The 24,167-nt window shown below is 40.0% G+C and overlaps 3 protein-coding genes across 6 annotated transcripts; 2 read left to right on the forward strand and 1 right to left on the reverse strand.

Moving 5' to 3' along the window:
* The first annotated feature begins 177 nt into the window (after positions 1 to 177).
* On the forward strand, positions 178 to 12,077 carry fam118b (family with sequence similarity 118 member B). The gene is made up of 8 exons (XM_058633882.1): positions 178 to 668; positions 1,792 to 1,881; positions 2,677 to 2,929; positions 8,630 to 8,857; positions 9,549 to 9,677; positions 10,200 to 10,497; positions 10,993 to 11,058; positions 11,341 to 12,077. Exons 2-8 carry the CDS (start codon positions 1,799 to 1,801, stop codon positions 11,352 to 11,354), a joined length of 1,071 nt encoding a protein of 356 aa, XP_058489865.1. The 5' UTR covers positions 178 to 668; positions 1,792 to 1,798; the 3' UTR covers positions 11,355 to 12,077.
* A 98-nt stretch (positions 12,078 to 12,175) lies between these two features.
* On the reverse strand, positions 12,176 to 20,431 carry srpra (SRP receptor subunit alpha). Of its 2 annotated transcripts, none has more exons than XM_058633880.1 (15): positions 20,334 to 20,431; positions 20,063 to 20,200; positions 19,691 to 19,774; positions 18,999 to 19,162; positions 18,631 to 18,791; positions 18,352 to 18,514; positions 18,044 to 18,197; positions 17,821 to 17,951; positions 17,310 to 17,431; positions 17,125 to 17,211; positions 15,199 to 15,371; positions 14,539 to 14,752; positions 14,090 to 14,253; positions 13,575 to 13,673; positions 12,176 to 13,449 (listed from the first exon to the last, which is right to left on the reverse strand). In XM_058633880.1, exons 2-15 carry the CDS (start codon positions 20,183 to 20,185, stop codon positions 13,321 to 13,323), a joined length of 1,968 nt encoding a protein of 655 aa, XP_058489863.1. In that variant the 5' UTR covers positions 20,186 to 20,200; positions 20,334 to 20,431; the 3' UTR covers positions 12,176 to 13,320. The 2 variants fall into 2 exon arrangements, with proteins under 2 accessions (XP_058489863.1, XP_058489864.1); XM_058633881.1 differs by having other exon boundaries at positions 20,343 to 20,426.
* Positions 20,432 to 20,459: 28 nt separating this feature from the next.
* On the forward strand, positions 20,460 to 23,958 carry LOC131462724 (toll/interleukin-1 receptor domain-containing adapter protein-like). Of its 3 annotated transcripts, none has more exons than XM_058634193.1 (5): positions 20,460 to 20,529; positions 21,384 to 21,444; positions 22,401 to 22,516; positions 22,702 to 23,283; positions 23,428 to 23,958. In XM_058634193.1, the coding sequence occupies exons 3-5, from the start codon at positions 22,510 to 22,512 to the stop codon at positions 23,514 to 23,516; spliced, it is 678 nt and encodes a 225-aa protein (XP_058490176.1). In that variant the 5' UTR covers positions 20,460 to 20,529; positions 21,384 to 21,444; positions 22,401 to 22,509; the 3' UTR covers positions 23,517 to 23,958. The 3 variants fall into 3 exon arrangements, with proteins under 3 accessions (XP_058490176.1, XP_058490177.1, XP_058490178.1); XM_058634194.1 differs by having other exon boundaries at positions 20,461 to 20,529; positions 21,358 to 21,444; XM_058634195.1 differs by lacking the exon at positions 20,460 to 20,529 and adding an exon at positions 20,547 to 20,647.
* Positions 23,959 to 24,167: the final 209 nt, after the last annotated feature.

Genomic DNA, 24,167 nt, shown 5'->3' on the forward strand with positions numbered 1-24,167 from the left:
ATTGCAAACGTATACAAACTTTAATTGATATGGTGCGATTCATTCATTCAGAATAATACGGTTTTAACTGTTTATCCAGTTTTACTGAAAGGCGGCTTTTACGTTATGCTGTGAGAGAAACGACAGCAACAAATAAACCAAGTTGTTTGTAGAGAACCTGAAGGCATCACAAGACCGGCAGCACAAGCACATCACTGCAGGCGGTGACTTCAACCACGGCACGGACAATGCTCAGGAGGAGAGGAACCAGGAGTGTCGAGACAAGAGCAGCGTTTTCAGCCAGCAGCGGACATTTATAAGGATTTAGTTACTCTAGAACATTACTCGCACACAATGACCCGGTAAACGGATGAGTCTGTGACTTTTATCAACCACGCAGTGAAGCTAACTTTGCTAAAAATCAAGAAGCAAACTTAAGCTAGGTGTTTATGTCAGCTGCCGTTTGTCTCTTTGTGATCAAGTGGCAGAGCTGACCATAACTAATTTAATAAGAAAACGTTGGTTAACTCTGCCGAATAACCTACAACTTCTTTATATAAGTTGTCTTCCAGGCTTGTCAACGTGGTTCAGGTTAGGTAGAACTGTTTTTCTTTTTTTTTTTTTCGTATTTTGAAACCAAAAGGACTTGAATAGAAATAAACCCTGGACACCAATTTGCCTGCGTCAAGGTAAGATAACAGCAATAATAATAATTAATGCTTGTTAACATAATGTGCTAATTTTAACATCACATCTGAGTTATAGCTGTGAGTCGTTGTCTACAAAGTATTACACACTAATAAAATGCACACGATCAAAGCGAATAAAATAATAATTTAATCAGACAGACTATTAGACTAATGTATTAATGTATTTGATTCACGCAAATAGAATCTTTAAAATCGACTGACTGGTTAACCTTTATAAAAATAAAGTATTATTTAAGTGTAAAGAGACAGTCGTGCCTTAAATATTGGTTGTCTCCTGAAGTGTGCTTTATATACTAGCTGGTGGCTGTTTACATGTGGTGATGATGCCTGTCACTCACTTGGAAAGTGGTTGGAAACCTACATCTGACCTAGTAGTGCGGAGAAATTTGGACAGACACCCATCAGCTTATCCTACTTATGAAAATGTTTGGTTCAGCACTGATTATAATTGAAGTAAAAAAGAAAAGAGGAAGTCATCTTGTCAGTTCAGAGTGAATAACAGATGGCTATTTAACAATGGCTACCTGTGTGTTATCCTCCAACAAGGTGTGTCACCTGAAAGGAAATAGTGACTACTTCCTGTTTGTAAAATGTTGAGGACTGAATTGAGCAAGGTAAGTTGCAGCAACATTTCAAGTAACCGGACAGGAACATGTCAGCCCTCAAATAATACTAATATTATTGGATTTATTTATATCGTTAGCACCTTTGAGGATGAAGTCAACACACCTACTCATGGACAGAAACAGGAAGGCAAAAGCTACAAAGTAGTAAACAGCAAATGTCAGTATAAACAAAACGAATAAATACAAGCAAGAAGGGGACAGCACTGTATACAAATTATTAAAAGAAGGATGACATCAGATCAGAGGAAAAGAATGCAAAAAAGCAATAACATAAGATAAAAAGATGGCAATTCTGTGAAAATAGATTCTGAGAAGTGATTTCAATGTTAGTCATTCATCACATAATTATGACAACATTGCTATCCACAAATATTTTAATGTGTTGCTGCTTGTTTGTTACATTAGTCATCAATGAACTTACATCACTAGCCTTTCAGAGGTGGCATGTGATCATGTTGATCATCTCTCTGTTTCAGGAGCTGAATGGCCTCTGTTGTAGCATTGAAAACTGAGAAGCGACCTGCAACTGATTCTCAGGATGCAGACTCAAATGCAAAAAAGCCCAGGTAAGCTGAGGTGCTGCTTGGCGGTTGCTGGTCTTTGAAACAGGGGAAGCTAATTTCAGGCCCAGTTATTTATACATAAAATCTAACATAAAGTCTGTAAATTAACAATTAGAACAAGGAAATGTGATAACTATTTAAACATGAAAGTAGTGTTTTTATTGACAGTGTATATGTACAAATGAAAATGGACGATGTGTATATATCGCCAAGCAAATACCACACAGGACTGAGGCAGAAAAGGCTCCACTGTCGTGTATCTTTCTGCAAAGTTGTCTGTCAAAAACTGGTTCAGCCTTTCAGACAGTTCCTCCAATCATCATGCAGAAGCCCAGCGTCCGTGCCCGCCCACTGCACCATTGACTCAGAGAGAAGCTCGGCTTCCCTGGTAGTGACGTTTTTCCACATTTGTCCAATCACCATCAAGCTCACTGCAGTGAAAAAACCTATTATATGCTGTCCCATAGAGAACAATTTAAGCTGAGTTTCAAGTAGTTTTAATGCGGACACTGCTACGGGAATACGAAAATCATGTAAGACTGTCACCCGTGATAAACAGCTGATTCTGATCGAAGTGCATTGTAGCACACATTTAGTCTTGAAATGTAAATACAACACAGGACATGAAGAGGAAGTTGAGCTTCCCTTGCTGTCTTAGAGCAATCACCACAGGTATATTTTAGTTTCACACTGCATACTGGTGTGTTTGAAAATTGGTTTTTAACCTTCGTCTTGTCAGCAGGATTTGGGAAGTACTTTATTTAAACTGTTATTACTCAATCTCTGCCTGCCCTAAAGGAAACTGCTGCCCAGCCTGAAGAATAAACGAGCTCCCGAGTTGGTCCTGGTGATTGGTACAGGAGTGAGCTCTGCAGTGGCCCCTCAGGTCCCCGCACTCCGCTCCTGGAAAGGCCTCATCCAAGCCTTGCTGGATGCAGCCAATGACTTCGACCTACTAGAGGAGGAGGAGAGTCGGCGTTTCCAGAAGCATATGCAGGAAGATAAGAATTTGGTGCATGTGGCTCATGACCTCATTCAGAAACTTTCCCCGGTAAGGCTTTTCCTTGCCATTCCTCTCTACCCTTGTGCACATGCACAGACATGGCTGATAGACTGCCAGCTCACTGTCTTTTCCTCAGTCAGGGACATTTTGTTTCAGCTTCCATGGCTTGAGATAAGACATCTTAGCCTTATCTCATTAAAAGGCCTATAACTAGTGACACAGGCTCATTTAGGAATTGTTTTTAAAAAATGATTAATCACACATGCATTGACTGTTAGCTCCTTCACATTTATCCGTGTCTATAACACACACTATATATGCACACACACACACACACATATACTGTATATAACTGTATTTAGTAAAGGATTAGATTTATTTTACTTAGCTTTAGTCTGCCTCTGTTTGGTCTGAATGAACATAAGCAATGTACCATTATCTGCATGCTTTGTCCGTCATCTGAAAAAAGGCTGTGTGAAGCAATACCATCAGACCTGACTGAGGGAGCATTTGTGTGTATACAGCAGCAGTGCAGAGATGGGTGAGGGCAAGACGCATTTATCCCATCAAACTGCTGAATAACTGTTTATTATGAGCAGTAGAAGTCAGTTCTGAAACTTTTCACAGGCACTTTTGTATTTAACCTATTCACTGCTTTACGAGGGCAAAGTTGCTGTTGCGCCTCCGTCAGTTTCAACATAAAACAAATCACTTCCTCTGTGCAGTGTGGCAATGTCCCCGGATGCCATCGGATCAAAACATTGCTATATTGAAAAATACAGAATTGCGTGGAGCTGATATGCTATATCATCATTGTGTGAACTCAATTGACAAAGTATTATAAAGTTACAGACATTTGTTTATATTTTAAAGGTTATGCACTATAATTATAAGAGGGACTGTGAACAGCTAGCTGTAACATAGTTTCAATCTTTAGGATTTCATTTAAGGAAATTAATGCTGGTACAAAAAACATATTCCCAATAGTATTAATGCACCACACAAGTGTTATAGTTGAGACCAAGACCACATGGTCATGGTCATAGAGGACTAGAGATTTCAAATCAAGACTGCTCAAGGCCACAACTGATTTATTTATATGAATCATTGTTTTTAGTGGAAGGAAATGCAACTAATAACACATGTCAGTTTGTAATTGGAGAGCTGCTAGCCCTCCCTAAAGTTGGGTTGATGGAAACAACACAATGATGCGTGTTTGTGTGGAGTAGAGATGTCACCAAATTGTCTGTTGTAAAGTGTCCTTTACTGAACCACATATAATTGATTAACATAACATTTAGAGAAAAACACATGGGAAACATGACACACCCCAGTACTGCTCCCTCACTGGGAAGAGAGAGCTGGAGCTGTGATTGCAGAAAAGGACTGATGAAAGAAAATGAATGATTGATTAATGCCCATCCATCCTATGAAAAATGTTTCGCTTATCATCCAGAACAATATGTAGCCTGGTGTCCCTAAAAGTATAACCTTGGTTGGTTGTGACTTGGTCTCTGGTCTCGGTTAGTGTGGTCTGGACTAACACTTCACCACTCAACAGCAACAGCAGCAACAACAACAACAGCATCAACAAGGCTTCACAACATTAAAACATGTGTTTATGTATGATGGGTAAAGGATTTGGTTAAGTTTAGCAGTGTTTACATTTCATTTAAAATTGGCAAGGCTGTGGTACACAGATATATTAAATGATAATATTATTCAGTCTGGTGTAGACTTTGTCACTGCATTTCAGTCAGTTAACTTCTGCATTAATACTGACATTTAAATAGTTCATTTCCCAAGTAGAATAGCAAGGTGGAAGCCTGGCAGATGGGAGTCTTAACACCGTTTGCCTCCTGTGTTAGTTATGTCTCATCGCACCTTTGACATTGATAAAACATGCTTTGTTTCAGCCCTTGGCCTGTTGTCACAAAGGGAACAAACAGCACTTTTATGGCTTTATCCATTGCTGTTGGCTATAGACACAGCAGGATTGCATGCTGAGGAAAAAAACAAGCAAAGAATAATGTGAACCAGCACCTCCCTGCCTCCAACTTCCCAAGCCCAAATTTTCCGTTCAGCCAGAGTCCAAACACCACCCCAATAGCAAGCATACTCTAAGTTACATAAGAGGACATGAGCATGTAGCAACTACATTCACACCATGTACCTGCAAAAAGATGTTCCTTGTTACACGTGTTAGCACTCGATCTGAGCTGAAGGAATTTCTTCATGTGTTTGTTTGATTTTAAGTTAGTGTTAGTGTATGGCTTTGCAATAAAACAACAACATAATCATTGCAATATAATGTGTTCAGTGTTTAATAGTTCAATATATTTACATGAGAATATTATCCATGCATCATCCTTATACTGAGATATAATAAATATGATTGCCTAATATTTTTAAATATCTTTATAACTCATCCTCATGAGAAAAAAATCTGTTTTAATCTGATATGTATCACCATTATTATTGATATCACCTGATTTGAAAATGTTGACTGTGATAAGTTTTTGGCTTTATTAACTAGCCTGAGAAGAATTTGTCCCACTATCAAAATATCCTCAGAAGAGTGTGAGCAACCTGTTCTCAGTTCCAGTTCTGTCAGGAATATTCTTATTATAATTTAAACATTTGTTGCAACAAATGCAAAACCTAAGCAAGACATTAAATAACATTTTAAACTTTTGAGCCTGTTAGACTCTGACCTGGAAAGGTGGATGTGGCAAAGCTTTGCCAGTATCAGCAGTGTGAGGCAGCATCAGTGTAGTAAGAAATGAGTGAGGAAGGAGATTGATTGAGGGTAAGGAGTGTTTGCAGCATGACCGATAGATCAGCTGGCTGTCAGTCGATTGCAGCTGGGGCATGTGACTGTCGTGTCCTGCATGAACTTACACAGAGCTTCACTGGGGGTTTTGAGAGTTTAAAGGTCCAGTGGGTAAAAATAAGTAACATTTAATGCTAAGATTGCAGTTTGGAACAAACCTCTCACCCCTACTTTTTCCAGGTGCGTTTGAAAACTACGATGGTGTTCATTCCACAAAAGATTTTAATCTTCTACATTTTCTTTTTGAGCTTCTATCTCTATCTCAAAAAACGCTGCTCAGGCTTGTTTGTCTGTGCAGGCTGCTGCTGTAGAAACATGGCGGTTCAAGATAGCGACCTCAGTAAAGCAAGGCCCTTGCACCTGTACAAACAACCTATAGAAATTACTAAGTGTTACATACTGGGCATTTTATTATGTATGACATAGATTTTGGTGTTCTGCAGGCAGTGTCAGATATGTAATCTCTTAAATCTATAAAGTTAACTCTGATTTTTTTTTTTGTCTTAACTCCTCTTCCAGTGTTGACCCTTTAAAAAAGCAGGTGAATTAGTTTAAGTTTGCTGACTAGTTCTAAGTGAGAATTGAAAACAGGGTCACTAAAGTGATAGTGAAATGAACCATAATTGTCTGTGGATATAGGTCAAGTATTCTGCTCCTTGCATTAGGGCCTTGTGGGTGTTTTCCTGACACAACAGCTTTGTGACAAATCTGCACTATACTGTATATTTACTGTATATTCGCCTAACTGTACACATGGACAGAGTGGGGCAATCCAGTGATAGCCTAAACCCAGGACAGAAATTATTCAAGTATTTGTTAAATCCATGACCTAGATGCCTGGGAATCTTTATTCAGTATATACGTGTGTGTATATATATATATATATATATATATATATATATATACATACATACATACATACATACGGATACGGATTACTTATGTAATAACCAACTCCAGTCTCATTCAACAAGTCTCCTTAAAATATCCATCCGTATGTATGTATGTATGTATGTATATATATATATATATATATATATATATATATATACATACATACATACATACATACATACGGATACGGATGGATATTTTAAGGAGACTTGTTGAATGAGACTGGAGTTGGTTATTACATAAGTCCTTAAACAGTCCAAGTAAGGACACAGCGACCAGGTGAGCTTCTTTCCTGTGGAAAGCACTCTTGCTGTTTAGCCCATTAGAGCCATAATCTCTAGAAGCCAGTGGAGCATTTCCCTGTGCAAGGATCACCTTGGTCACTGCATCTACTGCCATACTCTTTGCTATTCTTAGCAGCCAGACTCTTTCTGAAGCCTTGCCTTCTTTTTTTCTCTTTTATACCATGCTCTACTAGGTTTGACTGTGCAGTCTCAGCTTGTAATCTGTTCTAGTAGCAGACATAGTATTATTATTTTAGTGTGTTTTTGTTTAATATATTCCAAAACAATGCCAGCACACATGACGGCAAAGATAAACATGTAGATTACATGGGGAGACATTATACAGAAATAACAGTAAGTTACACAAAAATGCTTGTGTTCCTCCTCCAGAATGAGGTACATCAGTAAAACTGTTATGATTTATGCATACCACTGATGAACAGTTGGCAGTCCAGGATGGCTTCATTCACTGACATAGCCAGGATACTTCATAAAGAACCATTCACCTGAGAGATTCAACAAAGACAAGCCAGATATTAAAAATAAAGTTGACTTCCTGTGAGACGACATCACATACACTTCATGGAGACTCTTGTACTGACTGTGTTGACTTACTGCACAGAAAGAAGGTGTTTTCTGCAAAAGAAATTGGATTTTGATGTTTTTATTACAGGGAAAGTGAAACAAAAATGAGTCAACAGCAGAAGCTGTTAGCTGTAGTGATTCAGGAATTGTTTTACATGACTTAAGAATTAATATTTATATCAGGAGCCAGGTCAGTGCTATAGAAGTTGCCATTTTGGACCCTTATTTTTACAATAGCCCACAAAGGACAAACAAAACAAATTTTGAGTTTTGATGAAAACCAGGTTCTTCAGAAGTCTGATGGGATATGCTTTTTGCCCCCACCCACCCAGGCAGTGCTGCTGTATACACAAAAATGCTCCCTCAGTCAGGTCTTATAGTATGGCTTGACAGAGTCTGTTTTCAGATGAAGGACACTGACAGAGTGTTGATTTTGGATCACAAGAAAAGTGTCATTCTTTATGTTTAGAGTTATTCAACCTAAGCAGAAATGTCACTTCAAGTTTTTAGAATTTTGTCACATCTTAACCAGAAGGCGCGGCGCCCTAAGCTGCCAGTAGTTCAGCGCCCTTTGTGTGTTGTTTGCATGTTCCCCTCTGTGGGTTTCCCTGGCTTCATTCCACAGTCTAAAGACAAGCAGTTTAGGTTTTAAGTGTGAATGTGACCATGAATGGTCGGTTGTGTCTATGTGTCAGCCCTGACTTGTCCAATATGTACACTGTGTGTTATTCAGTGTCAGCTGGAAATGCCTTGCCTTCTACTCTGTTATGAAATGTCAGGGTTTGAGGTCGTAATTGCAGTAGCAGCCAAAGTTTCCTTTTCCCTGTCAATATTATTTAGTTTCATCAGCACTGTGCTGATGATTATTATTTATGTGTGTATTTTTACTGTTTCACTTTTTGTGAGTGCTGCTGGTTGTTCAGTGTGTTTTGTCATTTAGCTGTTATGTTAATTTAATCGATAAATCTTGAATGCATCATGCATTTTATGAAGTTACGTGTGTTATTTGATTTCAATTTGAATTTGAAGACCTGAGATTGAAAAAACTATGCCAACCGAATCATTTCTATCATTTTAACACGTGAACTAAACAGAATAACAAAAAAAAAGATTCCAAAGCACAATCCTAAGGATTTTTTTTTTTTACTGCAGAGAACAGGCAATGTTCGCTCCACATTCTTCAAGGACTGTCTATACGAGGTATTTGATGATTTGGAGTGCAAGATGGAGCATGCGGGGAAACATCTACTGCGCTCAGTGCTGCAGTTAATGGAGAGCGGTGCTCTGGTCCTCACCACTAACTTTGACAACCTGTTGGAGATTTATGCAGCTCACCAGGGCACCAAGCTGGAGTCTTTGGACCTGACAGATGAGAAGAAGGTAAACAGCACTTAGTTTATGTCATTATTACTGATTGATTTGTCCTGAACTTCAGTGTCAGCTTTTTATAAATGGGGCAAAGGTCTGTGAAGCATGCACCTAAATAAGCATTTAATGTCAGACGAGGATCAAAGAATGCACTGTAACACATTCAACATAGTCCTCAATTCTTTGGGTAAGGGAAATCACAGATACATTCACCTGAATAGCCTGACTTTGTGGTATACCTGACTGCCTACGAAGTTCCTCATTGACCGGTTTTGTGAAATAAAATAGATAATCTCTGACAGGTGGAGGAAGGTTAAAGTTCTAACCATTACTCATCAGCTGTCAAATTTTATAGATTGAACAATATTTACTTTTGGTTTAAGACTGGGGTGAGGATCAAGCACAATGTTTAATAAGTAAATATAGATTTGTTTATCTTCTGACCAGTTTCTCCACAAAAGTCAGACAGTCATGTCAGTTATGTCTCAGTTGTTACAAAGTTAGTTTGATAATTTGCTAAACAGAACACAAATTTGCAAACTGAGTTTTCTGAGAGACCCATCACTGTGCCTCTCAGTCCAGGTATTTATGCCTCATTTCCATCAGGGCTAATATCCTCTCGCTGCTGTTCACTGGTTTTACACTCTGCCCAGTCAGAACAGGATTGAGTGCAGTAGACTGTTAAGAGTGTGTGCATTTCTAGGTGTTGGAGTGGGCTCAGGAGAAACGGAGGTTAAGTGTCCTGCATATCCACGGCGTTTACACCAACCCCAGTGGCATCGTACTGCACCCTGCTGGCTACCAGAATGTACTGAGGAACACTGAGGTCATGGTGAGTGCTGAGGTTGATATTGATCGTAGTTTAGAAGTCCTTAAGTCCAGTCTTGGTCTCAAGACTGTCTTAAAATGTAATAAATGGGATTGGAACTTCATTTTTAAATAAATGAAAAGCAGACAGAACATTACTTAATTGTTGCTTGCTATTGTTTTGAGTCCAACTGCACATTTACAGATCAAACTATATCCTTGTCAAATCCTAATGGCCTCTTGTGTTTTCATTGTAGTGAGCAGGCTATGTCTAGGTGCAGCCCTAGGCTCTTGCAACTAAAAAAAAATGAATGATGTATAAACTCTTAAAAATGCAACCAAAACGTTCAGTGCAGTTAGGATAGTAGATGCAGTATGTGTTATATGAGCTGATGTAAAATCTTATAATAATAAAAAAAAAACATGCTTCTGGTGGAATTTTTTAATATCCAGTGATGTTTGCAAAGTAGAAAAGCCCGTGTGTACCAAAAGGAGTAGCTTTTGTCAAGAGAAATAACACGCAGTCTATCATCGCTGGTTTCTACAGTGTGAGATCCAGAAGCTGTACGAGACCAAATCATTTGTGTTCCTTGGCTGTGGGCGAACAGTTGACGACACAACCTTCCAGGCTCTGTTCTTGGAGGCAGTCAAACACAAGTCGGACCTGGAGCACTTCATGCTCGTGCGGCGCGAGGACGTGGGTGAGTTCAAGAAGCTGCGTGACAACATGCTGGACAAAGGCATCAAAGTCATATCCTATGGAGACGAGTATGCCGATCTGCCAGAGTACTTTGAGAGGCTGGCCAATGAGATCTGCAACCGTGATGCGTTGACCAACGGCTGGGGTAAGGAGAAAGAAAGCTGATTGTAGTTCTGTTGTTTGTTTATAACCCATGCTCTGGCTACACTGTCTCTGAGAAATTACATGGATGTACAACCAAGGAGCTCAAATCAAATGAAGTCAAAAGCTGATCTTTCAGTCGTTTTCTCTGTACACCTGTTGTCTTCTTCCTTCTCCTGGTGTATCTCTGTATCTACATTCATTTGAAAATAAGTTGCCTCTGAACCCTAATGGGGCCAGAGCTACTTTTAGTTTGACAACTGAAGCTTTTCAGTCTTAATATTGCTTGTATTTTGATACTGTTTGTAGGCTAGAATGTAGTTAAACTCTTATTTTAACAATCAACTTTTACAACTTCTCTGTCAGTGTTCCTTGGAGACAAGAATGTGTGTTTTTCCATTTTCACACATCTGCATAGCTTACAACCCTTTACATAGGGGCTCAGAATGTGTGCTGCTTGTATTTTTAAACTGCCCCTTTTTTTAATCTTTACCTACAGGTTCTCCTTCACAAAATGGGGAAGAGCAGCAGAATGGCTTAAACACACAGAAAAGCCTCCTTCAAGGTTAGGACTGAATGTTTCTCTTTGACTTCAGACAGTGGCCACTTGCAAAAAGACATTTTCAGAAAAACCCTGTTCATGACTTGTTTCCTTACTGCATGCTGATAGACAGAAAATCAAAGACATCAAAGTCCCACTGGTATTACTTAACACAAAGTCACAGCTGCCTTTGCAGTATCACATGTATGACAGTCAGTGACAATGTTTAATTTGATGCTGTTTTTTTTTTTTATTATTATTAATTCAACTGCTCACTCAAGTCCATTCCCTCTCTTTTCGCCCCAGACTATGATTCCTGACAGGCACACACTTGGGATCCATATAAGTCATTTTCCTCCGCAGCTCCTTCGAGAGATCAGTATTTTTCGAGTAGCATTCTGATTCTGATTCTGACACATAGGAATCACAGAACACTATGGGCCATAGGAGACCTACAAGCTGTTGTCATTGTTTTACATTTATTTTCCTTTTATTCGTTTTCATTTAAAAAGGGAAAGACGAGGTGACCATCAACACAAACGCCCAGCCTTACAGACACAGCCGTACTGTATTAAAATATTGTTCAAACCTCAACATTTGGGTTGCTGAAATCCAGTTTCAGGTTGCAGAATGTGGACATGAATAGAAGAAAGCAGAGTAGACCCCACTGCCCGGTGATGACAAGCTCTAGGTGCAAACTATAACGTACACAAAGAAGCGTTGATATGTTCGGATCGTATCGGTCATGCTCAACCGTGAAACCAGGAGAACTTAATTTGCACATTACTGGATGAGGAATGAAAATGGTGGAAAGAATCCTGTGTCATAAACACTACTTACATCAATGTTATGACTCGTTCTTGAAATGTAAATGAATACATTTTCGTAGCAGAGCGGCTCTGCTTGTAGCAATCACTTTGCCACTCCTGTGCTAAAAATTAAAAGTTCTTTATATGCCTTTTTTTGTATTTTTAATACTTGCATGTGTTTTCTGACAGTATTTATTAGTACTATTTTCAAAATAAACCTTTTGGTATCCCGTTTGTCCTGTCATGCTTGTATGTTTATGATGACCATTCTGGTGCCGACTCTAATGGTGCTGCTACGGACCATGTGCCTCTGCAACATATGACAGAACACGTTCCACCTTACAGGCCATCACATCACATAGCAGCTTTATTTAGAAATTTTTACATCCTCATAAATTAGCTTACATCTTCCGTATAATTCTAGCTTCTCTCATATTGCACTACTATAACTTAAAGGGGGATGGACATAATTTAAAAATGACAATTTCTTCTTAATTATTAAAGAATAAATCAATGGGTAACGCATAGATAAAAGGCCCGAAGAACTTCTGTCGCATGATCTGCAAATAAGCTGTAAGAACTAAAAAAAATTACAAAATATCTTCACACTTGAACTTAAACTAAGGGGTAGTCTCCATTCTGTAATAAAAAGTGTTTTTGGCAGATGAGGAGCTCGGGAAGATGACGTTCATAGAACAATTCATCTGAAATAGCACAACTGAAGATGCATTTAGAGAATGAAATTCCTCACTTTACAAAAGGATCAGCCTTGACCGACTTCTTTTTTGTTTTTCTGTTTATTAAAATGTTATTATAGCATTTACCAATGGACTGAGACCCCTCATCTAGCCGAGAAGGAGTGATTTGATTTCAGATGATAACAATCATGATGCTCTCTGGATAAACACCAATGTAGTGAAAGTGTCAACTAACAACACAGGAGACAGATAGGCACTATGGTCACTTAGCTTTCCTCAGGCACCGGCAGCTGCTGAAATGTCACGTCCAGCAAGCCTTCACAACCTGACCTCATTTACATAAAGAGGGGAAAAGTGACTGACAGAATGCCAGGTGGGGACTTGTATTCTAAGTCTTTACTGTGTAAACCAGTAAACAGATGACATTTACAGCCTAGATCCGGTTAGTCAACTAAAATGTCATTTGGATGTGACTTCACAGGCTGAGCTGAGGTACTTTTCAGTTAGGGAAAAGTTAAGAAATGATGCAAAGGGAGGAGGAGGCCCCTCTAGATTTGTTGAAAAATGATCTGTTTTTCAAAAGCGCACACATCCTTAAATGGGAGAATTAAGTCCCGTCTTTGCATGACACAAATTCTTCATTTGCGACATCGGACAGGCAGAATATCAGGATGAGAAACACAGGCGAGCTGTGAACATGCTGGAACATCTCACAGCAGTGTGGCAAAGGGTGTTGGCTTTGTTTGCGACAGTGAATGAATAGCAGAACATGCGGCCACTTAAGCCTTCATGAGGGCGCCGACCACAGCTCGGGCATTGAGGCTGCGCAGGTCGTTGTACGTCTGCCCCGTTCCCACGAACACGATGGGCTGACCTGTGATGTACGTCATGGAGATGGCAGCACCCACCTGTGGAGGAAGAGTGCCATCAGTTCTCTGACTTCATTCATAACCTGTGACACTACTGCAGCAACAGTTCACACTGCACCCATCTCAGATGAATAAAACCAGACAATCACAACATTATTTAATACCTTGTCGTCAATGGTGTCAAACTTGGTGAGAACAATTCCATCAATGAGCCGAGGCTTGTCAGACATAGAGTGATCTGCCAGAGCCCGATTAAACTTCACCTGAGAACACAAGGAGTAATTGAATCAGAGTTAATATGTAGTGCTACCTTCTACAGTAAATCTCACAATTTACAAAGTGTGGAGGAGGAGGAGAAACCAAATCTCTCCAAACAGGGTTAATTATTAGTATAATAACTGTCCAGCTGATCCCTGCTGGACAGTTCGATCTACATGAGCCTATTTTATCCTACAGCATTTTGTGATCCATCGCTCTCACAGCTGCCTCTGTTATGGACCCATGAAGCTGAAACCCATGCATCCCTGCTGCAGTCACGTCCGAGTTTCAACATATGATCACACTTTTAGGACAATTTTCTTTCTTTGTCAGAGACAATTCAGTTTGTTATTTCAAAGAAAAGAAAAGAAAGATTCTGTCTGTTAGTGTCACATGTGTCTGAGGTTTTCAGTGGACTTACCAGCTGGTCAACTGCCTCATTTCCCACCAGAGCCTCCCCAACAAACAGCACAAGGTCGGGCATGTTGACGGCAATAAGTTTGGCCAGGGCCGTCATTAGGGGGGCATTGTCCTGCATACGCCCAGCGGTGTCCACTAGCACCACATCAAAGGCCTGGTTGCGGGCTGGAGGAGTAATGTTCAGAGGGTTTAGATGTGACTTTACCATATGTGTGATTGAGCTAGGCAGTGAACTTCAAAACCTATACAGTGTAGACTGGGTATTGAACTTCCTTTGTATCACCTACAGAAAATGGGTCTCCATTTAATAACTTTGCTATCTAAGGAGTTAATCTCATCAACATCAGTGAGCCAATAAACATGCAGCATGCTGTTAGACCAAGATTTAAAAACTCATTCAGCCAATAAATCTGCCTCATATCTAATAGTTAAGTAAGAAAAGGGTTTTACCATAGTTGATGGCCTCCATGGCTATTCCAGCCGCATCCTTCCCATAGCCCTTCTCATAGAGCTGGACTACAGGCTGTCCCCCATGCTGCTCTGGAGGATGCAGTGAGTTCAGGCGGCGCTGATGAGTGCGGAGCTGCTCCACTGCTCCAGCACGAAATGTGTCACAGGCTGCGATCAGCACTTTGAAACCGTTCTCTATCAGCCAGAAGGAGATCTGGACCAAGACAAGTTTCATGTCAGATCATTTACACTTTTCAACGAACAAAATCCAACTGAATTTCCTTCAGCTGCAGCAGTTTCAGTGTGCTGATAATTGTACATGCCGACTAACTGGGAAACCTGAGCAGAGCCATTGTTCAAATAAAATCTTCACCTACAAGTCACAGTACCTCCTGGTACTGGTAAACATTTAACCTGCACATGACACATGCTTGTTCATACTTTAGTATTTTAAATTGATTACAAAGCATGGGGACATTAGAGCATCACATCAGTGTGTACATTCAAACACAGTCCAAGACCCATTTTTACACTAAAAGAAAACTAACCACACCCAAAAAAAACAAAAAAAAACCATCAGGCATTGCTTTTTTTCCACTCTTCCTTATTTTGAATCTGGCCAGATGACCTTCTCTAATTGCTAACTTTTAAAGACCTCACCTTTGCCAAGTTGGTGGACTTTCCTACGCCATTGACACCACAAAATGTGATTACAAAGGGTCTTCGTTGGCGCTGTGCCTCCATGACGTCTCTCAGAATATCCACCCTTCGCTTGGGCTGCAGGATCTGCACCAGAGATTCCTGCAGGGACTGCTTCACTGTTGAGGCCACAGCTACAAACACAAACACACACACACACACACAGGTTTCATGAAGATATTTGTGAAACCATTATGTATTAAAGGGGACATATTATGCAAAATCAACTTTTTAACCATTTTAATACTTATATTTGGGACTCTGGGGGCCCTACCAGTCACCAAAGTGTGGAAAAAGAATACTCCGTCATGTTTTCGTGGTTCCCCTAAGTGTAAGTATAGGCGATAAAACACTGGATGTTGAATTCCCTGCGCTTATGACGTCAGCATGCGCATTTCACCGCGAATGTTACCGCCCCACCAGTAAGTTTACTTCGAGAGCTCCACCTTAGCTCCACCTTGTCCCTGCGAGAGTGCAGGCGAGGGAGGAAGAGCGGTATTATGTCAACGCGGAGGGACAAGTGTGCTGTTGGTGGCTGCACAGTGGAGCACAGTGTTTTACACAAACTTCCAGCCTCAGAGGATTTTATATATGAAGCTAATGTTTTCCGGATAAAGTCAGCAAACGTGTGTTCGCACCACTTCGCATCAGACTGCGGCCAGCGGTCGCCGTATTTAGTCAGCGAACGTATTTCACCGACGTACAAACACACACATTTTTAAGAAAAGGTCACATGGAGCTCATAACTAACCATTCTGACACGTCCTAATTAAAAATATTTGTTCAGTACGTCCTCCATGACCGGAGCACAGACTCAGTCTGATCACATACAGCGGCCGTTTATGCCACTCGCCACTGGCGATCAGCGGTAGCGATCAGCGGTGCTGCACTCTCTGTGCAGCGGTGCTGCACTCTCTGTGAAAATCAGTTAAAAAGACAGCACCGCTGATCGCCAGCGTCAAACGGTGAGCTGCCTAAACTGGCGCTGTATGTGTGAGTGCCGTCACAGGAACAGACCTCCGACACATGGATACATAGGGACAGCACAGCTGATCGCCACAGCCGATCGCCAGCGGCGAGCGGCGAGCTGCCTAAACTGATCGCCAGCTCCGGAGCATACAGTCACCGGTCTGATACAGCGCCAGTTTATTCAGATCGCCGCGCGCTGCTGGCGATCAGTGGTGGCGATCAGCTGTGCTGTCCCTAGGTGTATTTAACTGATTTACAGTTCGGCACTGTTCGGCTCGATCCTTATGTAGGACGTCTCTTCCTTTGACGGCACTCTCGCTGTTTTCTGCGCATGCTGCCATGTTGATATTGTCAGAGAACTAGTGGAGGGAGGGGGAGACGAGAAGCAGCTGAGCGAGTGAGCGCTGTAAAAAGGACAAATCAGAAACCCCCTGGAAGAAGTGGGTGTGTGTTTGCCTGTGTCTCATTTGCATATAAAGGGACCATGCACGAAAACCGAGCGTTCTGAAAGGGGCGGGTTTAGCAGGGTTATTGAAATGCTATTGTGCTTCATCCTTATGGTATTTTGACCAAGGCATGTCACTGACATGTTCATTAGGACACCAGGGAACTATTTTAATGGGGGAAATAGGGTATAATATGTCCCCTTTAAGTTGGATGAACTGAAGGCAGCAGTGCATACCTTCTAAAAGACTTTTGTTGTAGTTGATATTATTCTATTCTTTTTCTCAATTTTCTGACATTTAATGAAGAATAGAAACCTAAATGACCATAGAAATTAATTGATACCAAAAAAGTATTGTTTGTTGCAGGACCTAATTAAATCCAATTCTTGCACCAAAGAAAACAAAATAAAAGAAAGCGCCTGAGTCTTTATTTCACTCAAGGTACATTAGATAAATAGTAAACATTACTTACTGGTGAAAGTGCCCATGACTTTGCCCTCCAGTTTTTTGGCTACAGAGTCACAGAGCTGGTAAGCAATCTCAGCCGCTACATTCTTTGCTTCAGGACAGGAAAGAAATGAAAATAGCAGGTAATTGACTCTCAAATCTTCCTACATACAGACTGTGAGTCAGAGAGACAGCAATAAAAAGTCATACCAATGAGGTGGTCCTTCATCTTTTCCAGCACTGGCTCCATGTCTTCATGGCTCAGGCTCTTGGAGCCTACCAGGCCCTTCAGCATCCCAAACATGCCTCCAAAACTGCCACCCTTTTTGGTGCTGAGAAGAACAAAGTTTGGTACTTCAGACAAATTTAACATACAATGTAGAGGTGCACAAGATATTATTGTGATTGTTGTTTTAAATATACATGTTGTCCTAACAGGGAGAAAACATGGAGACACCAGCCCCTGCAACTAAATATTTGAAATAGTTTTATAGAAAACCATTTCCTAAAACATTGTGTCCATTTATATAATATGTAAGTATTGTCATCATCAAGATCCCCAAAAATATGGAGATATTATTTTTTGCCCATATTGCCCACTAGTATAATGTTAAAGCGACACTGGCATTTGTCATAATAACAAAACAGAATCAGGACTAGAAGGTTCAAAGGTTATCTATAATAGGTATAACAGAATAAACGTAATTTAACACTTTCTTACCTTATCTTGCTTGTTTCATTGACAACCACTCTCTCCTCTTCCTCTTCCATCTCCATCTCCATCTCCTCCTCCTCACTGGACTCATAATCCACAGGCAGCAGGTCTCCCCCCATGGAGTTCACCTTTATGCCCTGAAAAACACGTCCATAGAGAATTTAGTTTGAACTTTCATCAGATACAGACATCGCCTGAACTCTTGCTGTGGGGTGCAGTGGGTACATACTAGGTCAGCATTGGCCTCCTGTGTCTGTTCCCCATCGTTGTGCGAATCGTTTCCATTCCTGTCGCTGTAGTCAAGTTCCTTTGCGCTGCTACCGCCCATATCCCAAACACGCCTTTGTTTCACCCTCGGTTTTTGTGCAGGCTTTGGAGACTTGCTACAAGAGGAGAGAATATTACACTAAAGATATTAGACATATACACTCAAACACACTTGCAATAAAAAAATTTCCAAGAAAGACACACACAAAAAAGCATGCGATCACCTAAAAGGTTGTTTCTAATATTTCTGTGTTATATAATTTCTCTTACCTGGGTTTTTCAGTAGGCACCACCATGCGTTTGCGAAAAAATTCCTCTCTTTTCTTCTGCATGCTCTCATCATGAGTCAAGCCCTGGTTACCATTTTCAACCATCTTCTGCCCCGAGGTTGTGACTTTGTTTTGATCACCTTTGGTAGGCTCAACTGCAGGAGCTGGAGAGGATTATAATATCAAGTCAGTTAAGTATTGAGACTGAAATGATGTTATACCAGCACTTTAGATAAAAAAAAATGACACATAATGAACAACTACCTCTGAGTGCACTTACCCTCCTTTTTGGTATTTTTATTCTTCTTGCCACCTTGTTCCTTGCCTTTGTCCCCACCCTTTGTCTCAATCATGGACTTCACAGTTTTTTTGGATTTGTCAGACTCCTCAAAGGGCCGCATGGTAACATGGCTCCGAGCTTTGCTGCTCTTCTCCGCCTCTCTTTTGGTAAAAAATTAGTATCCATCAGCAAGTTTCAGATTGGTAAGATTGCTTTTTTTTTTTTTTTTGCTAATATGGCCTATAAATTATTACACTACTTGACACACACCACATGGTAAAACACACCACTTTAAAGTCTGGTAAAGCAAAACAAGTTAACGACTAATTCATTTATGAAATCTCCATTGGGAATGAAACTGTCTTTACCTGAGAAGCACCTTGAATTCATCCTCAAATTCAAAGTTGTTGTTAAGCAGCCTAAGAGCTCCCTTCTGCTCCAGCTCATTTTTATAACGATCCCTAAAATGAAGCTGAATATCGTCTATGAACTTGTCCACATAAGTCAGCGTCAGGATCTTTTGAAAACCAACCTGGAGTAGAGAAGTATTATTAAAAACATAACAAAAACAACATGAATATGGGTCCCGTTTGCAACTGATGTCTTTTTTATTTATTACCTCTGCCAAGGAGGTTACGTTTTTCCAAATAAAGTTTCTAAGCATGTGAGTTATTTAATTTATCGATTTTGTGGTAGAAGCACACAAAAACATGATTTTGGCCATTTTTTCAGGTGAAAATAAACATCGTATGATGACGTGTCCTATCATCAATATTTGGGACATGAATACAATGTGAGCTCTATTCCTTCCTCATTTTGTTCACATCTGTGACTTCATTAGCACGTGTAGTGTTGTGTGAACATTTAACTGAGAGACTCCTCAAATCACTCCTTTTACCATGTTGATAAGAATGATGCCTTTGGGTTTATGAGTGGCCTGTGCACTGGATTTTCTTCTCTAAGTGCTTTCCCTAGTAGTTTTCTGTTTTTACTTTCTGTCTTGGGAGTTAGTTTTTGCAATGTTTAGCACTTTGTTATGAAGTACAGTTAACAAACTTACCACAAAAATCAGCTCGAACTCATTGTCCAGCTTGTATTTAAGATTTAGAGCCTCATGAGTGAAAGAATTGTTTCCACTTCGCTCCTGTAACACAAACACACACACGACGTAAACGCACATGTGACAGGATTGTTGGCTTCCCACCAATGCTTAATACGTCAACGTATCACAAAGACCAATTTAAAAATTATAATTCTAACAGTGTGACATCTACTTCATTCGTTTATCGAAAAGTTGCTTGTTGGGGAAACAAATACTGCGCATAAGCTAACATACGCTACTACTTACTAGCGTCAGCCTTCAAGCTAATCGAGATTATAAAGGGCAGTAGAGAAGTGTCAGGGTTTTTTGTGTTGTTTTTTTAAATCTCACCTGAAGGATTACTGAGCGGATCAAAGCGTTGACAGGACCCGTGAAGGATTCAGTGACCGCGGCTCCTTGAAAACACCATAACACTATCCCCCCTTTGCTGAAGATGGTGAAAAAATCGAGCATCTTGCCACCACGTATCTGGATTAAAAACACACACACACACACACACACACACACACACACAGACACGGAGCGTGAAGGGAAATACAAAGTAAAATGAAATACGTGTCCTGAGCAAATCTAAAGCGACGGAGATACTGTTCAAACTTACATGTCTTACCCTGTAACACTTTAAACGATGTTAAAATCCACCACCAGTGTGAAACTGTTTTAGACACGTCAGATGCACAGCCCGGAAGTGACATTTACTTCCGGTGACTATTCACTCTGAATGTTGCGCGTGCGCAGATAGGCTGTTTTTATTTTTGACCTATTTGACGTGGAAAATGTGCCACTGAGATTCAGAGGTAAGTTCCCTGACGTCATGAAAAACAGCAGGAAACAAAAAACCTAAACATTTCAGGATATAAATTCTATATTTAGCTCATCTAAAAACAGTGACATTTTACAGAATCCAGTTTAAAGGTATATATTAACTCACTGGACTCAAGTCCTCATTTAATGTGCCGTGTGCAGAATATACAAAAGCCCCTTTTTCTTGTTTTTCGTGTGGACATTAACTTTACTTGGATACAAAACTTTTCTGTACATCACAGAAACAAAGCAGACTAACAATCCCCTAAAAACTATACATATTTTGAACAAGAAAAGCTGTTTGAAAATGTCCCTCGCATAAATAAATGCACAATATGTCCTTATTTTTGTTTATGCATTCATTTCCTTAAGTCAGAGGTTCCCAACAGGGGCCAAAACCCCCAGACTCTTTTTTAAGAAAAGCGATGCAACCCAGAAAGTATTTCTGAATGTCTCAGAAAGATTGATCTGGAAATAGAGTCTCCGTGCTCTCATTAAAAGCCAGGCTGCATGGAACTTTGTAATATGTTTATTTGTACTACAAGAGAACAACCTGATAATTAGCAATATTCACAGCATATAATCTATTCTACCTCAGAAATGCAATACATGTATTTCATATGTTGATTATTCCTTATTATTTTGTACATAAGTATACATGAGTGGTGTGAGTCTAAACAATCATAATAATTTTAAGTCATGTTTACTAACCCTATTGATGTTTTTTGTTTTTCTATTTTTTTTTTGAGCAGATATCATTTTATATCCATTCCTCTTTGTCCATATGCTGTTATTACTATGCCTGTTTTTTTTTTTCCTAGACTTCTCTCTCCTTTTCTTCCCCCAGCCAAATGTCTCCTTACCAGAAAAAGTGCATTTCCTACAGAAAATGCTGCGTTAATGTTGAGGTGAGTAGTCTCTCTTTGGCCTTTTATACGCCACCATGATTGCCAGGGCAACCTGTACAGGTCATAGGCGTGATATGTGTTTTATTATTCAATGGGGAAACATTTAAAAAACAAAAAGAGAGAGAGAGAGAGAGAGAGAGAGAATTAACTTCAAACTGTGATTAAGAACTTCAAACTGTGGAGGGCAGCATTTCACCTCTCAGTGTACAGCCTGAGGAAAAAAGTAATATGAAAACTCCAGAAGGAGGAAGTTTTTTAGGCTGTTAAATTAAGATTTATCCACCTAAAAAATATGAGGACCTTTCAATAAGGGTACAATGGGTATAGTATAGAAAGTACCCAATTGTACATACTGTAATCCCTTTAATTATTTAACAAATTGTAGAACCTGTTTAAAGCATTTAAACCATAACTCTGTTAAAGAGAATTACTGGTGTAAAAATCGTAAGGAAAAGGTTTGTTTAATGTTTAAATATTTAAACATTAAAGGACCATAAACAGCAAAGGTCACACGGTTTTACTGACACAGCTTTACTGACTGAATGTTTCACATTTAACTTAAGGGGGACCTATTTGGTTGTCCCCCAGGGAGGAAATGAAAATGCATGATTATAACATGGTTCGGAAATATAACCCTTTTACAGCCAGCCATCTTCACTTCCTCTCCATCAGAGCAAAATCATAATTTCTCACACACATAAAGACAAAGAAAAAGTTCACCTTTGCATAGGATGCACGTCTGATTTATTCGCACAGACCTTTATAACAGAAAATGACCATCTGGGTTAGAAAGCCGTCTTATTCAAGGCTGATGTTGTTTTTCAATAAGGGTTAATAACCACTGAGGTGCAACGTGGCAGACACTTTGCATTTGAAATTAACTGAACATACCATGTGTGTGAGTTGCTTCCTCCTTGGTGTTGTCACTCAATAGTTTTCATCTTTGCTACATTCAGTTACTGGGAATGATACTGCAACTGCAGCTCATGGATTTCTGGGTACATTGATTTTCCACTGAGATCTGGGAGAGAAAGTGAACTGACATGACTTGACAATGTCAACAACATGTCTGGTAAGTTAGGTTTTCTGGTATTCACAGTTAGGTGAAGTCATTGTGTGATTTAAAAACACGTAGCACTGCTGTACATTTGGGATATATTGTAAAACTGTTAATTATGGCTTTTAGCTAAACTAGGCGTAATCGGTAGATTTAATTCAAAACCAATTTGTATAGTTTTTTGTCTTTTTTCATTTCAGGATGGTTCCAAAAACTTTTCAAGTCAAAGGTATTTTTATCAACACAACGTGACCCAGAAGCTAAAGTGACAGGTGTATCACCGTCACTTTCTCCTCCATCATCATCATCATCATTAGAGACAGCTCCTTTTAAACCACAAAAGCTGCCATCTGCCCTGAGCTCACAAACAAGATGGAGAAGAAAATATGATTTGCTTGTGTGCCACAGTGTCGCTGACATCGACACTGAAGAGGCAAAACGTCTGGTCTCTTTCCTCGAGGCTTCCCCCTGCAGCCTCAGGTGCTTTCTGTGGCAGAGAGACGTGTGTCCAGGAAGTGCAGTTCCCACAGAATTCTGCCAGGTTGTCCAGGAGTGCCACTTACAAGTGCTGCTTATCACTCCCAACTTCCTCCAGGAAGCTTGGTGCATGTATATGATGCACCAGACTCTGGCAGAGGGTCCTGTATCCAATCGGCTGATTCCCTTGATACTGAACCTTTCCCACGCTCAGTATCCTCGGGAACTGAAGTTCTACTTCTATATTAACCTGAGCAGAAACACTGGCCAAGCTTATAGTCTCATCAACAAGACTGTGCTCAAATGTGAGTAATGGAAAAATAATGTTTGCTGCACCAGCTCCATGCACACGTTTTCAGCCATGTTAATCCTTGTTTTATGCCTGATACATCATCTTTATCTTTACTTCATCTTTACTCTTTGTTCTCACTGTTGTTTCTCTCCTCCAGACCTAGAAGACCAAGTTAAACATGAGAAGACACATGACTGCAGCATGGACAGCACTGGCAACATAATAAGTGGTGCAGACGACAGATGAAATATTTAATGATGTCTCCTGTAATAACCTTTCAACAGTAATTTAAGGACAGGATTCTCCCGTATTAGACCTACTGTAGTACAGTGCTAGAGAAGGTTGCAGTTGATCTGATGTTATGAGCTCACACCGTGGGAACTTGTGCTTGCTGTCATAGCTTGTAACCAGCAATTCAGCTAAATTGGAGAGCCTATGAATTAGATTCAATAGAGGAGGACTGAGTTGGAGCATTTTGAGAAACAGTGGAGCGTCTACGTGGATTCTGTGGAGGGCAGCATTACACCTCTCAGTGCACAGCCAGCTGGAAATTATTATTAGAAGAAGACAAATCATGGCCATTAACTTGTAACCAAAACCATATCAGGACTGAAGTCTCAGGTAGTGTCATTGTATTTATTCTCCACCTAAAGGTGTACTTAATAAAGTGACCATGTGGTTGGGTTTATGTCATTGTATATACTTTATATAAAGTTATATGTTGTTGCATGTAGTCATATCAATGTGCATCATCATCCCACTCTACCATCCCCCTAAACCCCAGCAGACATTAAGACCACAGTAAAAGACTCTTGATAATCGCCTCTTTTGTGGCAGGCCAACATTGTAACATAAAAATTTAGGCTAATCTCTGAGGCACAGATGTTCTGAGACTTT

The sequence above is a fragment of the Solea solea genome, chromosome 7 (genome assembly GCF_958295425.1).
Source record: "Solea solea chromosome 7, fSolSol10.1, whole genome shotgun sequence".
Taxonomy (NCBI): domain Eukaryota; kingdom Metazoa; phylum Chordata; class Actinopteri; order Pleuronectiformes; family Soleidae; genus Solea; species Solea solea.

Excerpts from the sequence above, each read along its gene's own strand:
- fam118b (XM_058633882.1), top strand. The coding sequence starts at position 1,799 with ATGGCCTCTGTTGTAGCATTGAAAACTGAGAAGCGACCTGCAACTGAT. Across the intron at positions 1,882-2,676 it reads TCAAATGCAAAAAAGCCCAG|GAAACTGCTGCCCAGCCTGA; the intron begins GTAAGCTGAGGT and ends CCTGCCCTAAAG. Across the intron at positions 2,930-8,629 it reads TCATTCAGAAACTTTCCCCG|AGAACAGGCAATGTTCGCTC; the intron begins GTAAGGCTTTTC and ends TTTTTACTGCAG.
- srpra (XM_058633880.1), bottom strand. The coding sequence starts at position 20,185 with ATGCTCGATTTTTTCACCATCTTCAGCAAAGGGGGGATAGTGTTATGG. Across the intron at positions 19,775-20,062 it reads TCCGCTCAGTAATCCTTCAG|GAGCGAAGTGGAAACAATTC; the intron begins GTGAGATTTAAA and ends TTTGTGTTACAG. Across the intron at positions 18,198-18,351 it reads GTGCCTACTGAAAAACCCAG|CAAGTCTCCAAAGCCTGCAC; the intron begins GTAAGAGAAATT and ends CTCCTCTTGTAG.
- LOC131462724 (XM_058634193.1), top strand. Across the intron at positions 23,284-23,427 it reads CAACAAGACTGTGCTCAAAT|ACCTAGAAGACCAAGTTAAA; the intron begins GTGAGTAATGGA and ends TCTCTCCTCCAG.